We start from the raw sequence: 22,151 nt of genomic DNA, 5'->3' as shown, positions 1-22,151 counted from the left end.
GTACAGATATTAGACCAAGACAGAATAGCAGAAGTTAAACATTCAGCCAATCAACTAGGATGAAATGAGCACTGAAGATTCTGGAGATCAGAGTCTAAAAATGTGTAGCTGGAAAAGCACAGCCGGTCATGCAGCATCCGCAAAGCAGCAAAATAAACGTTTTGGCACGAGCACTTCATTAGGTGCTTCAGCTCTGTCTGGCTGTGCTTTTCCAGCATCACCACACCCAGTCCATCAAGTCTGCTCTGCTTTTCAGTGAGAACACGGCTGATCTCATTATCCTCAAATAAAGTTTCCTGCATTACCCTGGTTATTCCGTGATTGCCTCCATGATTAATTTTCCGTCTCACCTTGCGATCACTGAACCAACTCTGAACTACCCATTAACTATACCTATCGTCACATGAGGAAACGAAAAATTTCCTCAATATTCCAGCTGTGCCCCTACTATAGGGTTATAGAGTCTCAGCAAAACCTCCTGACTTTTATGCTTCATTTCCTTTGAAATTACGCCAAGTGAGGACTGCAAACACTCCAGATCAGACTCGAAAAGTTTGGTGCTGGAAAGGCACAGCAGGCTGTGCAGGATTGGAGGCGCATGAAATTCGAAATTTCGAGCATATGTCCTTCATGAAGAATGTCAAGATCTTACCACTGAAACGTCGTTTGTCCTGCAGTTCTTCCTGGGTCAGAGGTAAGAGCCAAACAACTGCACACCAGAGAGTAATGTCACTGGAGCGCAGAATTGACAATGGGACTTCTAAGAGGACAGGAAACATCACTAAGGCATGATTGTTTTGCAAAAACACGTGCTGAACGTACACTTAAACAGCAGTAAGCACGTAAAGAGCACATAGGCCACTGTTACAAACATGGTTCCTCTGTTTGCCGACGGGGATATGCACAAGTCTCTGTAGGTACGATAAACAAATGAATGGCTTCCTTTAACATCAATGCTCCAAACAGTAAAATTAGTGTCGCACACAGTGGTGAGAGGGTGAATGATAAGACTCAACACGGATTTGCTTTTCATGGGCTCACGGAGTATGTTGATGGTATTCATCATTGACACAATGACCACTGATTTAATTTTGGGTTCTATTACAATGTAAAAAAAGAGCTGAAATGCACAGCAACTGGAATCAAAGATTAATCGCGTCTTCTAGACGTTGACATCAGAAACCAAACAGTGTTACTTGGCTGATCTGTGGGAGATTTCCATATGCCTGCCTACACCCAGAAAATTCATATTCTTCCTAAATCAGAAATTGTCTGTCTCAGATTTAAATTTATCACTCGAATTAACATCGAGAGTTACAAATCTCGTTTATGGGAAGCAGTCCTTTCTATCATCATTCCTGATTGACCTGCACGTAATTCTTAGAATTTGATGTGGGCGTCACTGGCCGAGACCGGCATTTATTGCCTGTATTTAGTTGTCCTTGAGGAGGTGGTGGTGAGCTACATACTTGATCAGAAGTAGTTCACGTGCTGTCGGTAGAAGTGTGATGTGTCTCGGGAGGGAAATCCAGCTGTTTGTCCCAGAACATCTTTGACTTCACCTTCAAACTGTGGAAACAATTTGTTTTTACCGAGACTGTCTCCCCATAGTAATGTCGTAAAACCCTTAGTTCTCTTCGCCTTTAGTCATCTATATTCCAGAGAATAGAGGCTTGATTTGTCAAATCTTTCCTCAGATTATAATCCTGATGTCCGGGATCATCTTAGTCAACCGGCACAAAATTCACTACAAGACCAAGTACACCTTCCTCCGAACTGATTCCCACATCTGCTGACAGCACTTTCAGGGAGAAATGAACTTGGGCACCAGAAATCTGTGTATACTTATATCTGAATATATCTTCAATGACGTCACAATTCTTTCGTTTTTCATATTGCCAGGCAGAGTTCCAGATTCTCACCACATTCTGGGTGAAATAAAAAACAAATCATGCATTCAGTCTAAGTCATCTGCCCCTTCCTGTAAATCTATGCTGCCCTGCCATTGATCACTCCATCAAGGAGAATCTTTTTTGATTGTCTATTATGTGTATACCTCTCACTACTATACATATGTCAGTCATGTCTGCTCTCCATTTCGTCCTCTGTTTTGAACAATACAACTCCAGTCTGTCCAACCTCTCTTCATAACTGAATGTCATCAGAACAGGCAACGTGTTGTTTTATACTCCACCATCGCTACGCCCTCAGCATTACACACAATAGTCTCGTGGTAGACCGTGCTACATTTTATGCAGTTTCAGCAGAACAGTTCTCAGGGCCGCAACGAATGACTCAGATAATTGGTTAAGTTCTGAATTACAGTCTGAGTCTAGAAACATAGCGCTGAGCAGTTGAGCTGGAGCTGTCGAACACACTGCTTTTTCCATTTGGACAACTTGTTCCTGGACAGCCTGTCAAAAGCTGAGGGATGGGTCATGCTTCTGAATTCACCAAAAGCCCTTGAATCAATTTTCCCATCTTGCCTGGAGGAAGATTCACAAAGTTGATTCCCCGTCGTGGGGACTGTCTGATGCAGAGACGTTGAGTCCCTCTTCATAACTGAATGTCTTCAACTCAGGAAATATGTTGGTTATTCTCCCACACCCCTTTGTCACCTCGACTGCTAACAAATCCATCCTATCATGTGTATTCCTGAGGTTCAAAGAATGCACTCTCTGTGTTCTGGGAAACGATTTATGCAATTGCATTTGAACAGTTCTCACAGACACCATGGATAATTCAGATAACTTATCAAACTGCGAAGTACAGTCTCAAGAACAACACTTTCAAAAGGAGGAAAACAGGCAATGGCAACGCCAGGGGATATTTTCCCAGGAACATCAGATATTGAGGGGTAGAATTATAGAGGTTTATAAATCATAATGAGCATGCATAATGATGACTTTTATGCAGGGTGGGGTAGTCCAAAACTAGAGGGCAAAGATCAAACGTGAGAGGTGAAAGGTTTAAATGATGTTTATGGGGCACTCCTTTTCACGCAGTGAGTGATGCATGCATGGAATCAGCTGTCGGGGAAGTGGAGGACGCTGGTGGAATTGCAGCATTTCAAACGCATCTGTATGGGTATATGAACATGAAGGCTTTAGAGGGATATGTGCGGAATGTTGAAAAATGGGGCTAGATTAGTTTAGGTTACCTTGTCAGCATTGACAAGTTGGACTGAAGTGTTTTTTTTCATATTATATACCTCTATGATTCAATTACTCCACGTCAGTCATGTCACTCAGTAGATATTGCATTACTGTGGAGAGGCACTTCTGAATACTGTAGAATGCCCATATATCAGACATATTGTATTTCTGTAAATTTCATCCGTTTGTGTGTCAGTTCTGGGTGTGTTTGTGTATGTGAGTTTGTGCGTGCATGTTAATGTTTGTGTGTGAGTGCATGTCTCTATATGTATGTTTGTGATTTTGTGTTTGTATATGTGAATGAGTGCGTATGTGTACGTTTGTGAAACTATAAGTTTATAACTGTGGGTGTCTGTGTGTCTGATGTGTTTGAGCATATGAATGTTTCTCTATGCATTAATCTGTGCGTGTGCAACTGTGTGAACAGTCTGTGCTTTTGTAGGTCTGTGTGTTTGCAAGTGTGATGTGTTCATGACTGCGTTTGTCTAACATGTGAGCATGTGCACCTGATGTGTGACTGTGCATGCGTGCGTGTGACTGAGAGTGTAAAGTGTGTTAGAGTGGTATTCCTGTGTGCATGTTTTTGTTAGTGTGTGTTTGTGCATGTGTGTATCTCTGCCTGTGACAGAGACAGTGCGTTTGTGGTTGTGTGTGAAAATGTATCAGAGTCCTTATATGTGCGTGTGAGTGATATCAGTGCCCACGTAACTAGGTTTGGGAGTGTGAGCATGCTGGGGAGTCCATGCCTGTTTGATGCAATGGAGGTGTAGGTATGTATTGTATCATTTACAGTCTGAAAGATGGCACGGACATAAAGCGGCCCAGAGTGTGCTGAATTAATGTAAAATGTAGAATTTGTATGTGATACCAATACTGCAGATGTGTTGCCATGATACGACAACAAATTCAATTTGGATGCGAGCATAAGAGGTACAGTTAGTAAGTTTACAGATGACACCAACATTGGAGGTGTTGTGGACAGCGACGAGGGTTACTTCAGATCTTGATCAGATGGGCCAATGGGCTGAGAAGCAGCATTTGGAGGTTAATTCAGGTAAATGCGAGGTGCAGCATTTTGGGAAAGCAAATCTTAGCAGGACTCATACACTTAATGGTAAGGTCCTAGGGAGTGTTGCTGAACAAAGAGACCTGGGAGTGCAGGTTCATAGCTCCTTGAAAGTGAAGTCGCAGGTAGATAGGATAGTGAAGACGGCGTTTGGTATGCTTTCCTTTATTGGTCAGAGTATTGAGTACAGGCGTTGGGAGGTCATGTTGCGGCTGTACAAGACATTTGTTAGGCCGCTGTTGGAATATTGCGTGCAATTCTGGTCTCCTTCCTATTGGAACGATGTTGTGAAACTTGAAAGGGTTCAGAAAAGATTTACAAGGATGTTGCCAGGGTTGGAAGATTTGAGCTATAGCTAGAGACTGAACAGGCTGTGGCTGATTTCCCTGGAGCATCGGAGGCTGAGGGGTGACCTTATAGAGGTTTACAAAATTATGAGGGGTATGGATAGGATAAATAGACAAAGTCGTTTCCTGGGGTCGGGGAGTACAGGACTAGAGGGCATAGGTTTAGTGTGAGAGCGGAAAGATATAAAATAGACCTAAGGGGCAACGCTTTTACGCATGGAATGAGCTGCCAGAGGATGTGGTGGAGGCTGGTACAATTGCAACATTTATGGGAATTTGGATTGATAGGAAGGGTTTGGAGGGACATAGGCTGGGTGCTGGCAGGTGAAATTATATTGGCTTGGGAAATCTGGTCGCTATGGACAGGTTGGACCGAAAGGTCTGTTTCCATGCTGTACATCTCTATGACAATGACTCTAATCAATTTGAATTATGCCCTACATACCATAATCCAATGATATTTGCATTTACCATTATGACAGCAGCTGAAAATGTGTTGCTGGTAAAGTACAGCAGGTCAGCAGCATCCAAGGAACAGGATGCTGCCTGACCTGCTGTGCTTTACCAGCAACACATTTTCAGCTCTGATCTCCAGCATCTGCAGACCTCACTTTCTCCATTTTGACAGCATCAAACCAAAGACATGATCCGTTGTTTCGGGGTATAAAATCAGATATATTGAACAGTTGTGTGGAGTACTGCCAAGAAAACCAAAAAGTGTGGATTGCCAGCCAAATGCTTCTCCGAAAGGGACCGGTCCAGAGGGAAAGTTGTGTAGCAGCAGCAGAATGAGGGGAGATGACCCAGGAAATCCGAGAGCAAATTCTTAGACGATATCCAACAGAGGAATGTCGACAAAGCTGACTGGTTTTGAACTGTGTTTTTTTTTGCATATCATAAAAGGGGTGTTCTTCGTTTTAATCGGACCGGTTTGGTGAGTGGGAGGTAAAAGATACGTTAAAGGGTGAGGAGTTGTAAACAGTGGTTTTAATGTTCTCTCTTGTACCTAAGTAATATAATTGTCATTTTTACTTAGTTTTAATGTTCTCTCGTACTTAAGTAATAGAATTGGCTTTCTTACTTTAAATAGTGAAATCTGGGATAGTTTTTTGCCACTCAAAATTAACAGCGCGAGGTGAACCTGTCTGTGCGTCAGGTCGAAATTAGTAGAGGGGGTACCTTGTGTAGTAATAGTTTGGGGGGGTTTCATCCGTCATTTGATCTGGTTTAGACAATTCCAGTCTGAGATATGGACAGATTTGGGATACGAAAAACACAGCCCAGCACATTTAAACACTTGCCGGTTCGTGTCCTCGACCTTTAAATAAAACATAGCTGAAACAATGTGTTTAATCTCGGTTAGTTGTGGTTGGTTAAATTAAAAGTTACAGAAATGGCTCTTAAAATTGGGAACGAGTTTCTGGGATTTGACGTTGATTTCGAAATTTGACAAGAAAGTTTAGCAACAAAGGCAAAGACCATAATCTTAAAATTATCAAAGACGTCAGGATTGGGTTTAACCAAAGACAAAAGTAAAGCTGAAAATGTAAGGAAATTAGTGAAACAGGCGGGTATGTCAGAGCAAAAGAGAAGTGCAGTAGACTTATAAAAACTTCGATTACATTTGAGGAAACTTAAGTTAGAAGACAAACAAAGGGAGAAAGATAAAAGGGATAAAAGAAAGAGTGAAAGAGAAGAAAGTGAGAGAGAGAGAGAGAATAGTGATGAACACGCTACTAGACAAGACAGGATGGAAATTCGTAAGGAGGACGTGGTAGCAATGCTGGAAAGTGTGAAAATAGATAAGTCCACTGAGCCGGATGGGATTTATCGAAGTATTCTTTGGGACGCCAAAGAGCTGACTACATAGCCTTTGTCTTTAATTTTTATGTCGTTGTTCTCTACAGGAATGGTGCCAGAAGACTGGACGATAGCAAATGTTGACCACGTGTTCAAAAACAGGAGGAGAGACAACCCTGGTAATTGTAGACCAGTATGCCTTCCTTAGGTTGTGAGTAAAGTGTTGGAGATAACATTTGTAATCGTCAAGAGAGGAATAAGTTGATTAGAGACAGTCAACACGGTGCCTCATAAACCTCCTTGAGTTCTTTGAGCAGGTGACCAAACAGGTGGATGAAGGTAATGCGGTTGATGTGGTGGATATGGATATCATTAGGCCACTTGTTAAGGTTCCCTATGGGAGGCTAATGCACAAAATGCAGAGGGATGGGATTGAGGGTAATTTAGTGGTTTGAATGAGATGTTGGATAGCTTAAAGAAGACAGGCGGTGGCGATTGATGGAAATAGTCATCCTGGAGTTCAGTTACTACGATCCGTACCAGAAGGATCTGTTTTGGGACCATTGCTATTTGTCATTTTTGTAAATGACCTGGAAGAGGGCGTAGAAGGATGGATGAGCCAATTTACGAATGGCAGTGAGGTCAGTGGATAATGCTGAAGGATGTTGCAGGTTAAAAAGGGTGATAGATAAGCTGCAATGCTGGACTGAGAGATGGCAAATGGAGATAATGAGGAAACTGTGAGGTGATTCACTTTGGAAGGAGCAACAGCAATAAAGAGTACTGAGCTAATGGTGAGATTCTTGGTTGTGTAGACGGGCAGCGAGATCTCGTTGCCCATGTACATAGATTCTTGAAAAGTGCCAACTAGGTTGACAGGGTTGTTAAGAAGGCATATGGTTCGTAGCAGGTTATCAGCAGCACATAACCCTGACTTCAAAAGTCTGTGAGTATCCAGAAGAACAGTCAGATGAGGTGTCAAGCGATTTTTAAGTGGTCAAACAGGCATTTATGGGTAATGCTAGTTCAGACTAAACTGATGGTCAGAGTGAGTGAGGTACTTACCGCACAGTCAGATGAGGTGTCAAGCGATTTTTAAGTGGTCAAACAGGCTCTTTAAAGCGTTTATGACTTGGTACCAAAAGAGTATAGACAGCAGTTAGTTAGTTCATGGAATGCCCTGCCAGTAACAGTGGTGGACTCTCCCTCTTTATGGGCATTTAAGAGGGCATTGGATAGGTATATGGAGGATAGTGGGTTAGTGTAGTTTAGGTGGGCTTGGATCGGCGCAACATCGAGGGCCCAAGGGCCTGTACTGCGCTGTATTCTTCTATGTTCTATGTTCTATGTTCTATGGTGCGTCATCTTTTATTGGTAGAGGGATTGCATTTCAGAGACATGAGGTCATGCTGCAGCTGAACAAAACTCTGGTACAGTCGCACTTGGAGTATTGCTTACAGTTTTGGTTACCGCATTATAGGAAGGATGTGGTTCTTTGCACACCATTCAGAGAAGATTTACTAGGATGTAGCCTTGTATGAAGGTAATGTCTTATGAGTAAACGCTGTGGGACCTGAGGCTGTTTTCGTTAGATAGAAGAAGTTTGGATCTGACTTAATTGAGACATGCAAGATAATCAAAAAGTTAGATTGGGTGGGCAGTGAGAGCCTTTTACCTCCGATGGTGATGACCAACACAAGAGGACATACCTTTAAATTGAGGGGTGACAGATGCAGGAAAGACGTCATAGGTAGTTTCTATACTCAGCGTGTAGTGAGGGCTTGGAACGCACTTCCTTCAACAGTCATAAATTCGTCAGCTTTAAGGGCATTTAAACGGGCATTGGACAGTCATATGGTTGAAAATGAAATAGCGTCAAGCAGTCCCTTCGGCCCAACAGGTCCACGCCAACCCGCCCAGACACTTTCCCCTACATCTAGTGCTACGGGCAATTAAGCTTGGCCAATTTACTTAACCTGCACATTTTTGGATTGTGGGAGGAAACCTGAGCACGCGGAAGAAACCCACGCAGACACGGGGCGAATGTGCAAACTCCACACAGAGAATCGCCTGAGAGCAGTAATTGAACCCGGGTCTCTGGTGCTGTGAGGCAGCAGTGCTAACCACTGTGCCACCATGCTGCCCACTTCAGATTGCTTCCACAGGTCGGCGCAACATTATCGGCTGAAGGGCCTGTTCTGCGCTGTAATGTTCCATGTTGTACTGGTCATTTATGGAGAGAAGTTTCGTACCTGAGCAAAGAGAAAGATAAGAAATGGAGATAGAAAGAGAGATAAGGTTCTTAACTGAGCAAAAAGAGAGAGAACTTGAACTTTAGAAGTTGCACCTTAGTCAGCAATGTAAAGTTAACAGTATGAACATTAAAAGAGATGGTTGTGATAAGTACAAAATGCCAGAACTCTACCACATTTTGATGAGAAAAATGTCGAAGTCTTTATTTCATCTGAAATATTTGCGAGCCAGATGGGGTCGTCCGAGGATTTATGGGTAATGCTAGTTCAGACTAAACTGATGGTCAGAGTGAGTGAGGTACTTACCGCACAGTCAGATGAGGTGTCAAGCGATTTTTAAGTGGTCAAACAGGCTCTTTAAAGCGTTTATGACTTGGTACCAAAAGAGTATAGACAGCAGTTCAGAAATATAAAGAAGGAACCAGGTCAGACCAATGTTGAGTTTGAAAGCATTAAACATATTCATTTTGGTAGTTTGGTGGAAGCCTCAAAAATAGATAAGACCTATGAGGCTCTAAGAGAGATTATTCTGCTGGAGGCGTTTAAAAACTCACTTCCAGAGATGATAAGAGTTCACATGAGGAACAGATCATTCAGGAAATGAGAAATAAAGGAGAGTCGGCAAATGCATACATGTTGGTGCATAAGACATGCTTCGGCCTGTATTTTGTCCTGTGAGGGATAGAAGTAGCGAAAAGGGAGATCCGACAGTAGAAAACAAAGTGGAGCAAACAATAGTAAGTGTTTACCAGAGGCTCAAAAAGAAGCCTCCGAGTATGGAAAATAAGCGAAAGGCCTCAAGTGTTTCCACTGTGGTAAAGTGGGACACATAAAGTGAGAGTGCTGGGAGTTAAACACAGACGATGAGGGAAAAGATGTGGTAAAATAAGCTAAGCCAGTGACATTATTGAGATCAAAACCTCAAGAAGAACCGAGGAGCTGCAGGAGGGTGGACAGCAGAATCAGAGGCTGAGTATGGAGCTAGTAACTGATCTCTATGAACAATTCGCATATGTGGGTACATTTTACCCAGAAAGAACAGGGAGAGAGGACAGGAAGTGATAATATTGAGAGATAAAGGATCTAACCAGTCTCTAATAGTAAGAGTTGAGCGAATTTGCCCTCTTTCTGATCGGTTACCCAAGAGTGTGGCTCTTTGTGGGATAATGGACAGTAACATAGCGTTCCCCTATGTAAAATCAGTAAGAAGTACCGACTCAAGATTGGGGAAATAACAGGAGGAGTGATTCATAAAGTGTGAGTTCCAAGAATTCAGTTTTCTTTTTGGGAGCAAATGGTTTAGCAGGGTCGAAGGTGGGAGTGACACCATCTCTTGTAGAGAAGCCCAAGGAAGACCAAGAAACTGAGGAGTTCAAAGAAAACTATCCTGGTATTTTCCCTGTGTGTTATCAAGATCCCTTTATCACAAGTCATAGCGAAAGGCAAAAAATGAAGAGAAAGATGAAAGAGTTCAGAATCGGTTACTGGACACCTTGTTTGACGTTATGGTACGAGAAAAAAAAAACCTGAACAGGCGCAGGCTCAGTCAGAAGTATTTAGTTCTGAAACAACAAGGGATTTGCAACAGACTGACGAGATGATAAAAGGTATGTATGTGAATGCATACTGGGGAAAGGAGGCAGAGAATATTCCTGAGAGTTATTAGGGAAAAGTTGGAATCCTAAGACGGAAATAGAGACCGTGGCAGGAGGGTGCAGAGAAGAAGTGTGCCGTAGTGCACCAAATTGTGTTCCCGGGAACATACAGTCGGGAAACATTAGGGGTTACACATGAGCTACCTATGGGATATCGTCCCGGGGTATGAAGACTCAGGCTAATGTACAAAAACATTTTTACTAGCCTGGAGTACTCAAGGGTGTGGTTAACCTTTGCCATACCTGCTATACATGCCAAATTGTAGGTTAGCCGCAGGCGGAAATAAAGTCAACACCTTTGTTGACAATTCTTGCTGTTATGGACTAGGCCAGACCACTCGAAACATTCTTAAGCAGGCTGCCCCGATCATAACTTTGCAATTTGTTTCGGTATGTGTACAGTGAAAATTACCCAGACTAATTTAGTGAGTTTGACTACCAGGATTAAAACACACAGAAATTATTCACAAAATGACACAATGAAACACAAAGAACAAAATAAAGAACCCCGACAGAACTCAGTCTATCTAAACTAGATATAAGTATGCTGTTCCAAATGTACACAACAGTGCCAATAAACCGACTACCTTTAAAAACTAGTATAAAGGAAACACATGCTTCCAGGTTGAAGTTAGAAGAAGAGAGTTTACACAACTCACTGTTGAACTACCAACCAGTACTGGACTGACTTGCTCAGCTCAGCTCGAGAGATGATCACACTCCCGTTTCATTGTACAGGTCACTTCTAAAAGATGTGGCCTGAAGTCTCATCTGACTACATATAAAAAAGGCCTCCCAAAAATCCTTATCATCTGCCTAAAACACCAGTCTGATCGGAGCCCGGACTGATTTATTACCATTAATATCAAAGGATGTCTTCAATTTTTAGACCTTCAAAAATCTGGTTCGTAGTCGAAACACTATACACATCATATTACCTATAAACATGCAAACATGCATAATTACATGCAAATTCAGGACACAGTGCAACCACCACCGAATGCCTCCGTATCTTATTCGAGTCTCCATAACACAAAATCAATCCTGTTTTCCCAACCTGTCAAATAGTCAAATTGAATGGGTGCAATAACAAGTTCCAACTAACATTCTGACATTTTTGTCCTTAAATTTTTCTACAAATATCACTGAGTTATGATCAGTGTGTACGATTGTCTCAGATGCCTTGCTGCTAATATAAACACAGAAATGTTGTAAGGCCAAGACGAACTTTAAAGTAACTTTGCCCACCATTGAATATTTCTGTTGATGAACATTCAACTTCCTGGAAAATTACCTAATGGTTCTTTTTATCCCTTCAACATCCTCCTGCAGCAACACCGCAACAGCACCCACATCACTGGCATCAATAGCCACCTTGAAAGGCTTCGTTTAATCCTGTGTGGCCAACACTGGGGCGTTGGTTAACATAGGTTTTCGGCTGTGTAATGCCTTTTTCGCTGTCCACTGTTCACTGAAACTTCTTGCCCTATTTTAACAATTCAGGGAAAGGAGCAGCCACACTGCTAAAGTTTGGCACAAACATTTGGTAAAATCCACTCAATCCCAGTAAAAGCAGTACCTCATTTTTCGTCGACGGTGTGGGACAATCTCCAATGCTTGCGGTTTTGCATCTCATGGGGCCATTTGTCGATTTCCATTAACAAGGTCTAGGAAGGTGACTGGGTTTTGACAAATTCACTTTTGGCTAGGTTTAAGACAAAGCCTGCCTTCCGAAGTCGCTTAAAGAAGTCCGATAAATGCTGTAAATGTTCCTTCCATGAGTAAGCAAAAACCACCAGGTCATCAATATCACCACGCAATTGGTTAATCAGGCAATGGCCTTATTAATCAGTCTCTGAAGTGTGGCTGGGAAGTTTTTCGTACCAAATGGCATAGCTTTGAACTGATATAGTCAATTTGGCGTTACGAAAGCCGAAATTGTCTTTCCTCTGTCTGACAGAGGTACTTGCCTCTGAGAAATCCAACTGAGAAATGTAAATTTCTTGTCCCACGTTTTGCACACAGTCCTGCAACCCTGGAATTGCATATGCAGCACTCTTTGTAACAGCGTTGTCTTCGTGATAGTCCACACATAACCGTTGGGTGTCATCTGGATTTGGCATCATGCCGACAGGTGAGCTCCAGTCACTAAGTCTCTTCGATTATTTCATCTTGGATCATGCGGTCTAACTCCTTCTTGAACCTGTTCCAAATTTAAAGGGTTATGCTAATAAGGATGTTGGTTAACTGGAACAGCATCTCCTATATCTCTACATCATGCACAATTAGGTTTGTACTTCCCACCTTATTTCCACATATTTCCCCATTTGATAGTAATAACTCTTTCAGGTCATTTCCATTTTCTTGTGCAATGTAACTCAATGTAACTCCCAATTTTGACAACTTCCTCATTGTTCAATTTGATTTGAGGAATGTCAAATGCAAAATCCTCTGAACTTGGTTCTTCCTTCTTCGCTTTTTTTTCTTCCTTGTCAAAACTCCTTTTGAGCATAGTCACATGACACACTCTGAGAGATTTCTTCCTGTTTGCAGTCCTTATCAAGTAGTGAAGGCCAAATCGGTGGTCTCTGAATTTTGACTTATTAATTTCTACTCAATCAATTTTAATGGTCCTCTTACTGCATGCCCAAACGTTAATTCAACTGGACTGAATTTGGTCGATTCATTTGGTGCGTCTCTGATAACAAAAAGAACAAACACAACTCCCTTAACCCAATCATCTGGATAATCCTGACCATCAACCCTTAAATTGGTCTTTAGTGTTTGATACCATCTCTCTAGCGCTTCCAGCGATCCTGAATGGAACGCAATAGATATCAATTGCTTTATTCCCAAGTTATCCATAACTTTCTTGAATAGTTTGGATGCGAAGTTAGATCTCTCATCTGACTGGATCTGAATTGGTAGTCCGTAACTCATAAAAAAATCAAGTAATTCTTCTGCAACCCTTTTTGCTGTGATGCTGTGTAATGGGATTGCCTCTGGAAATCTAATTGATACACCTAATTTGTTAGTAAATACTTGTTTCCATATTTTGGTTGAAGTAGGGGACCTTCGCAATCAGTAAAGACTCTTGTCAAATGTCCCTCAAATGCAGGAATAGATAATAAAGGTGCAGGTTTTATTACTGCCTGTGGTTTTCAGGTGAGATGAAATGGATGGTATAATTGGCAAAATTCATCTACATCATTGGGTGGCATGGTGGCACAGTGGCACAGTGGTTAGCACTGCTGTCTCACAGCGCCAGAAACCCGGTTTCAATTCCCGACTCAGGCAACTGACTGTGCAGAGTTTGCACAATCTCCCCGTGTCTGCGTGGGTTTCCTCTGGGTGCTCCGGTTTTCTCCCACAGTCCAAACCTATGCAGGTCAGCTGAATTGGCCATGTTAAATTGCCTGTAATGTGAGGGGAATGGGTGGGTTGCGGGTCGGTGTGGATTGGGCCGAAGGGACTGTTTCCACACTGTAAGTAATCTAATCTAATCTTTGTGTAGTCCAGACCAGTAAAAATGTCTTTGCATTTTAGCTTGTTTTCCTCACCCCAAAATGACCTCCAAGTGGTAACTCGCACGCCACTTCTAGCACCGCATTTCTATCACTGCAATGCATGATGGTCTCCATTTCCTCAATAAGACAATATTTATTAAGAAATTACACACAGGAATGTATTCAATTTCCTTCTCTATGAATGTCTTTTGATATAACTGTTTTAACTCTTCATCTTTCTGCTATACCTCTATCAGCTTAAATTAGCAAAAGTACTAGCATGTTTATCCATTTGCTCCTTCTCTGTTCCTCTTATCTGACCGTAGGAAGTTTCGGATAACACTGTGTCAGCTTCCTTATCTGTCCCTTTTGATCCTTCCTGCTTCAACTTTTACCTCTGTGATCTTGTAATCACACCATCAGTAAACATTCCTGGATAAACATTCTCCATGTCGTTGGTTGCCTGCGTCTCCACTGGCTTTTCAACTAGAGTAGGCAGCACAGCACCTGTGAATCAGCTATCTCGTTTGCAAGGACAAATTGCATTCCTGGAGCTGAGAGTTTGTCCAGTACTCCTACCAAAATTTCTTCGCTCTTCTCTGGACTCACTATCCTCACTTTACATAATTAAGCACTACTTGTCTCAACATGAATTCCTGTTACCAGTCCGTTTTCTGACAATAGTCCCTCAGGAGTGCATACCTCCTCATCCTTCAGCAATACAGACTGAGAGGATACTGTGTCCCTCAATATTGTAACCTCCTTACCTACTACCTCTGGCCTATGTGAATAAACTTTACCCTTGCATGGATTTTTTTTAAGCAGATCTGGCACTTCTTCCTTAATCAACCTCTGATCATCTTGTACACTCTGAGGCAGTTGCCTACATTCTTTTGTGCTTTTTGTGACTCGTCCAACAAAACTTCTAGGCTTGCTCAGTTTTCCTACATCTGACTTTCTCCTACTGTGAATCACTGACACTGTGATTTCATGTGGCCCACTTCATTACAATGTAAACAACAACGGAGCTTTATAATTTTTTTGTTCCCAACAGTAGTTTATTTAATAATCTGTGTAAATTGAACATATGATCTTCACTGAGATCTACCTTTCCCTTTTCACGTGATGATTTCTCTTTGATCCAATTTCTATCCCTCATGGACTGAAATTGATTCTGGAAACCAAACCAAGTTTTATGAATAAACTCATAATCGTCATCCACTTCAGCTGCTAACGTTGCTTTTTCAGCTCTCTGGTCTTCCACGTGAGTTTGCACTACTTTCCTGCTAAGGTTAACTTCAGCCCTTATCTCCAGCTTTTTCAGCTGACTTTCCTTTTTAAGTGTCAGTTTTTGAGTTTCAAAAGCTCTCTCTTTTTCCCTGCTTTGTTCTTCGTTCTCTTATTCTCTCTGTTCTGCTGCTCTCTTTTTCTCCCTGTCTTCTGCTTTTAATCGTAACTCAAACTGTTTCACTTCTTCTGCACTTTCCTTATCTCTCGCCCTAACTTACGCTGCTTTAATTGCAATTGCATTCTGGCCATCTCTATAGATTCTGGAGTTTTCTTCAGCAAGTTTAAATGCTGAGCTACTGCTTTAATTATCTATCTTTTCCTCACGGAAGCAGGCAGTTTCCATTTTCAGCTTGTCTGCTAATACCTGCAGCTTGACCTTATTTACCGATTGCAAACCTACTAAAGTCACCACATCCACTGAAAGTGCCATTGCTGTCGCAAGTTTTGTCTATTGACACAAACCAAAACCCGAAACAAAGACACTAGCACCTAACACTCGCTGTTTAACATCCCATAAAGAGCCCCCAATCTGTTACGGACTAGGCCAGACTTCTCAAAACATTCTGATGCAGGTAGCCCAGACCATAACTTTATAATTTGTTTCTGTAAGTGGACAGTGAAAATTACCGGACTGATTTGGTGAAGTCGACTACTAGGGTTGAAACTGACAGAACATTTATTCACAAAATTGCACAAAGAAACAGGAAGAACAGAATAAAAAAACCCTACATAACTCAGCCTGTCCAACCTAGACTTAAGTATGCCTTTCTGAACGTGCACAACAGTCCCAATAAGCAAACTCCCTTCAAAAACCAATATAAATGGATCACATGTTCATAGCTTGATGTTAGAAGGAGAGAGAGAGATTCCACTCAGCTCACTGTTGAACTCCCAACCAGTTCTGGACTGAACTGCTCAGCTCAACTAGAGAGCTGACCACTTCCCTTTCATTATGCAGGTCACTTCTAAAATATGAACACTTTGGCTTGAAGACTCATCTGTTTACATATAAACAAAAGGCCTCTCAAAATCATTTTCATCTCTGTGCCAAACCAGTCTGATCGGAGTTCGGCCTGATCTATTACCACTCTGAAAAAAAAATCAAGGACAGAGTATCCTTAAGCCAAGGAACAGCCCTTAGAAAAAGAAAGAACTAACTTTGTGACACTGAATTCGAAGAACCTTTTGTGCGGGTTATATGTCAATGTTTAGGTCAACTGCAGAGAATTAGAAGAGATAATGAACTGGAGAAACAGGTGTTGTTACTGCCCCGCAGAATGTGGAATCAAATCCAGATGTGGCTTTTGATGTGCATCAAAATATGTTAAAACAATGACGAGGTCCTTGAAGAGTTGGATAAGTTAGTGAGCTAACTTTCGTCGGAGAAAAGAACGCAGTTGAGAATTTTGTTATTGCAGTATGACGACATATGTGTGAATTGGATGGGGAAAACTAATGCTATTGTACTTGAAGTAGACGGAAGGAGTACTGTTATGATAAAATAACCCTGTAGAGTTAATGATTTCAAATCCAGACAGGTGCAGAAGCAGGTGCTCAACCAGGATATCATTGAACCGAGTCAGATCGAGTGAAGTTCACTAATTGTCTTCGTTCCCAAACTGGAAGGGACACAACGATTTTATGTGGATTATCAGAAAGTCAATGTCGTTACAAAATTGGACTCATATCCGATACCGAGATTGGAGGACTGTATTGAGAAAGTTGGACAAGCCAGTTACATGACCAAATTGGAATTACGGTGTGCTTACTGGCAGGTGCATTTATCAGTGATGGCAAAAGAAAGTTCTGTGTTTGGAACCCTATATATCAATAGTGATGCTCTTTGTAATGATGAACACACCCGCCACATTCCAAAGACTCATGAACAGAGTTTTGGCTGGGCTCACAAACTGCGCAGTCTACTTGGGCAATGTAGTGATCTTTATGAAGTGCTGGAAAGATCAAATGATAAGGTTGGAAGAGATTGGGCGGCACAGTGGTTAGCACTGCTGCCTCACAGCACCAGAGACCCGCGTTCAATTCCCACCTCGGGTGACTGACTGTTTGCACATTCTCCCCGTGTCTGCGTGGGTTTCCTCCGGGTGCTCCGGTTTCCTCCACAGTTCAAAAATGTGCAGGTTAGGTGAATTGGCCACGCTAAATTGCCCGTAGTGTTAGATGTTGGGGTAAATGTACGGGAATGCGTATGGGTGGGTGCGCTTCGGCGGGTCGGTGTGGACTTGTTGGGCCGAAGGGCCTGTTTCCACACTGTTTAGTAATATAATCTAATCTTTGAACGATTACAAGAAGCTAAACTAGTAATAAACGTTTTAAAAAATGCTGAATTGGTGAAAGCAGAGTTGACATTCTTGGGACATAACATCGGTCGTGGAAGGTTGACAACACGGAAAGAAAAGGCGAAGGCTATCGACGAATTTCCATGACGAACTTCAAACAAAAAGGTGCTTCGACCAAGCCGATTCTATCAGAAGTTTGTTCCAAGCCTCAGCAGTCACACCGTGAACCGATTTGCTGAAAAGAACAGAAAGTTTTGGTGGACAAAATACTGCCAGTAGCCATTTGACCATTTAAAAGCAATATTAACCACCAAACGGTTTTAGCCCACACCAAACGTTTTGAAAATTTTCGAAGTTGCCATCAATACTAGTGACATGGGTGTTTCTGACTTGTGCAGGAAGATGGTGATCGGATTGAACCGCAAGTTGGTTACTGTTTGAAGAATCTCAACATCCACCAGAGAAAATATTCTACGATGGATAAAGAACTATTGAGTTTGCTACTGGCTGTACAACATTTTAATGTGTACATCATGAACAATATATCACAGATGTTTGTGGATAAAAATCACAATGCTTGTATGTAGTTGGAACAATTTAAAGACAAGAATAGAAGATTATTTCATTGAAGTCTTATGTTACAGACTTTTATTCACAAATCGAACACACTTTGGTTAAAGAATGTGATCGCCGATGTATTATCATGGATTTAACTGATAAAATACACACGAGACTGGTATCTACTCAATGTTATGCCTATGAGGGAAGAGTTTAATATGAACTTAGATTAAAGTCATAAGTTTGTTATAATAATGTGACTTATGAATGTATAAAAAATAAGCCATCTTTTTCTTAAGGGGATGGTGTTATGAAGATATAAGCTTGTAATGCACCTTTAAGATAGAGAGGTAGCTAGCAAGGACTGATTGAAATGACAACGTGTGCTGAACAATTTGAAAATATATCATTGGTTTGAAACAAATAGCTGGACTTGCGTTGCCATGGAACAAAGAAAATACAATCAAATTCGGCCAATCAGTTTAAATTATCCCCGTGATGCCAAAATCAAATCGCATTTGAATTTTAATGTTTGGGATGATATTAACCCAATTGAATGATCCGACGTTTTGTGGGACTGGAAGCAGATGCCTTAAACAGGTAGGCGGAGAACATCAAAGAGTACCAGCAAACAGACTGTAAGCTGAATAGATCTCTTTTACCTATCTATAAGCAATTTGTGTGCAGTGGAACGCCAAAGTCGACCTAGAGGAATGTACAGAGAAAGTTTGGCATCCAAAGATGGGCATGAAATTGATTTTTGCCATAAATGTAGGAGGGAATTTATCGGACCAGTGTAGTAGAGTGGGAGGTAAAAGATAAGTTGAAGAGAAGGGCTGTTAACAAAATAACTGTTGTTTTAATTTTCTCTGTGGGACTTTCAGAATAACATTGTTAATTTTTACTTCAAATAATGAGAGCTGGGTCGTCCTTTGCCTCTCGAAATTTAACAGATTACGGCGATAGGTGAGCTTCTCTGTTTAAATTAGCAGAACATTTACCCCATGCCACAACAGTGCCCTTTCTTCTGAATGATTTGCATCAATGATATCACTGCAGATGAATGAAATTTGGACACGATGGAAAGTGTAACAACCTGAACAACATGACGTTTGTCAGTAATTGTCTGCTACTTGGAAGTTAATTGCTTCAGTCCTTCCTCATTGATATGTTTGTTTAAGCATTTGATACACTACTGAACAGTGCTGCGAAGAACAACTTTCATGACTTGAATGGTAAAGACGTGGAATTCTAATTGCACGAGTGTGAAAGCAGCACAACGGTGAATCCTCTCACTGTCGCACAGCAAAACAGAGAATGCTACTGAAATCTAAAAGGCTTTAAAGCATTCGAGGAGAAATATTAACGTTTAAATTCCAATGACCCTTCCTCAACACAAATTTGATTAGGGATTTTGAAATCAATGATGTAATGGCGGGAAGTGGCGAGGGGCGTGGCGGGACATGTAAAGGGAGGAATCTTGAATTAAGGACTATCAGATAAATAGCTCTCTTTCTGTAATGTACTTTGGGGAAATTGCCTTCCTTACATTGTTTTACATATGACTCCTGATACAAAGCCCTGTATTTGACTTTTAACTGGTCTCCGGCAATTTGACGAAGAAAACATGGTAGGCCGTGACACCTACATGCAGCAAATGGTTTCTTTTCAAAGATGCTTCGTAATTGGATTTACAGAATTGGTCCATAGCACGCATTGCAGCCTTCAATCACCCGCCTTTAACAACAAACGCATACATGTTTCTATAAATGAGTCCGAACTTACATTCATTGCCGTTCACTTTAAATGATGATGTGGTTCCTTGTGAGAGATATTTTGCGATGCAGTATTTCACAGTCTTTCAGTCTTTGTGTCCCGAAAGTTTGGCTAAACATGCTGTTTCTCTGTAATATTTTTTGAGATTTTTCTTTAGTTAATTTGTACTCCTGTTATTATCCCTGTCACTAAGTTGAAGGAGATTTGATCACTTTTAACTCTAACTAAACATTTTACAAAGTTCAAGAAGCCTGCTAATATTCAAACCAGTTTTAACCTGCTCGGTACAGATAGACCTAACACTTACTCGAAACAAATGAATAACCAATGAATGTATATATGCCTGCACAGTAGAGTATGTATTAGATATGGTTCTCCCATTCAGCATTGATGTTCTCATGGTTCCTTATCAACCTTTCACACTTTTATTCTCGGCGTGTGTCTATTAAATAAATGCTGATCTCATTTAAACTATTATTTCAGGATATACTTTATGGAAATGGGATGACTGCCACCTGGGAGTTTGCTGTTCATACTCACCAATACGATCATTTCCTTTTAAACCAAGCATCTCTTCTTAAAATTTTCAATGTTGGATATCATTCTTAAGTTATGGTTTAAAACGCTTCAGAGAACGAAAACGACATTTATTTTCGTTTTCACAGAATGAATATGTTCAGCTGGAAATTCGCAGAAAAATGTAATTGGTCTCAAAGCATCATTTGTTTATCTCTCCGTCAATGCTGCAAGAACTATTGAGTTCCTTTCCCACTTTCTGCTTCTACAATTAGCTAATTAATTTCAGCTTTATTTTGGTACGAAACGATCCTTAACTCTCTGGAAATTAAAACCCCCAGAAAAGCTCAATTCCCATCATGATGTGTTAACTTTGAGTAGAGAAATCCAAAATTTCACTATTTAAAGAAAGCAAATTCAATTTATTCTTTAAATCTAAAACTGAACATTAAACAGCAACTCTGCACAAGTCTAAGCACCCCCTTCTCATAACAACTTCTTATCTGCGTCCAACTCTAAAACAACATTATTGTTCCAATGAAACACTTATTAAAATTAAGTCAACTTAATGTTATGATGGTGTGGGTGTGTACGGTATCTTTAAGAGATAGAGGTAGCTAGAAGGAATGACGGAAAGAACAGAGTGTGCTGAACAATTTTAAAATGTAGGCTTTATTCGAAACAAATAGCATGAGTGGCGTTGTGATGGAACAAAAGCAAATTCAAATTCGGCCAATCATTTCAAATTATGTCCCAAATACAAAAGTCCAATCGAATTTCAATTGTACTTGTTAGAATGACATAAAACAAGGAAATCACACGATGTTTTGGGCTATAAAATCGAACATTTTGAACTGTTGGGGGGAGGACAGCAAAAAGTAGCCAAGCAACGACGAACAAACACAGTCTGCTAGCCGAATAGCTCTATTATACCTGTCAAAAAGAAATTTGTGCAACAGGACACCAAAGTCGCTCAAGTGGAAAATATAGAGAAAATTGGATATCTGGAGATGATGACTGGGTTTGAAATTGATTTTGCCATAAATTTAACAGGGAATTTATCGGATCCATATTTCAGTTTGGGAGGTAAATTTTGGGATTAAAATACAGGATTTATTGTTTTCAATGTTTTCTGTTGATCTTAAAGAAGAAAATTGTTAGTTTTTACTTTAAATAGTGAGATCCAGTCAAGTTATTTGCCTCTCGAAATTTAACAGATTATGGTATAAGGTGAACTTTTCTGTGTGTTGGGTTTCAATTAGCAGAGAGGTTAATCCCTTGTTGTAATTTAAATTTCAAAAACACTTCGCGACTTTTGTCGTTTGTGACATTCTTCTTGGAGCTGAAGATCTCCCTGGGTCAACTTTTTTTTACTGCGATATTGTTCACTGAAAAGGTACCTCTGATGGAGAGTGTTTGAATGGCAGTTTCTCTGTCGATTGTGGTTACTCTGTCGAACGTTCAAAAGTGAGGAGTGTAACTGAAGATGCTGCTATACAAATCACGATTGGTGAGAGAGGACAGCTTGAATGAACGTGATACTCCACTTGTAAGAAATGTCTACGACCAAAGAAGTGATTTGGAATATCGACGGGCTGAATGTAGATTGTTTCCTCGACAGAACATTAGTCGTGTGAAAGGAGCAATGTCAAATTTCTCACTGATAAGCTCTCTCCCATAATGTGCCATCAGCAACAATATTCTGATCCAGTGTCCGCTGGAATTGTGAAGATTTATGGACATTCCACACTGTCTTTAATATTTAGATTAAATTTGTTTGATAGTTTCAAACAGGCGTGTTCGAGTTGGGTGGCTACAAAGGAATCCTTTTTGTTCAGATAGATGCACAAATGTATAAGCATCATTTTACCTTAGTGCCTGACTGCGTTATCTTTACTGATCAAAGTATCAGGCAAACTGAATACAATTTTGA

The 22,151-nt window shown here is 40.9% G+C and overlaps 1 protein-coding gene across 1 annotated transcript in view; it reads left to right on the top strand.

Moving 5' to 3' along the window:
* Positions 1–19,438, top strand: part of LOC148138228 (uncharacterized) — a 90,685-nt gene extending 71,247 nt beyond the window's left edge. Inside the window, exons 4-5 of the mRNA XM_087981927.1 lie at positions 6,476–6,547; positions 16,606–19,438. Coding sequence (XP_087838053.1) covers positions 6,476–6,502 — 27 coding nt within the window. The 3' untranslated portion in view covers positions 6,503–6,547; positions 16,606–19,438. The remainder of the gene's footprint in view (positions 1–6,475; positions 6,548–16,605) is intronic.
* The last annotated feature ends 2,713 nt before the right edge of the window (positions 19,439–22,151 follow it).

This window comes from Chiloscyllium plagiosum, unplaced genomic scaffold (genome assembly GCF_037043375.1).
Source record: "Chiloscyllium plagiosum isolate Xiang-an unplaced genomic scaffold, Cpla_swu_hap1 HiC_scaffold_41, whole genome shotgun sequence".
In the NCBI taxonomy this organism is placed as follows: Eukaryota; Metazoa; Chordata; class Chondrichthyes; order Orectolobiformes; family Hemiscylliidae; genus Chiloscyllium; species Chiloscyllium plagiosum.
The sequence above is the reverse complement of the archived record's forward strand: the minus strand, read 5'-3'. Positions and strand labels throughout refer to the sequence as shown.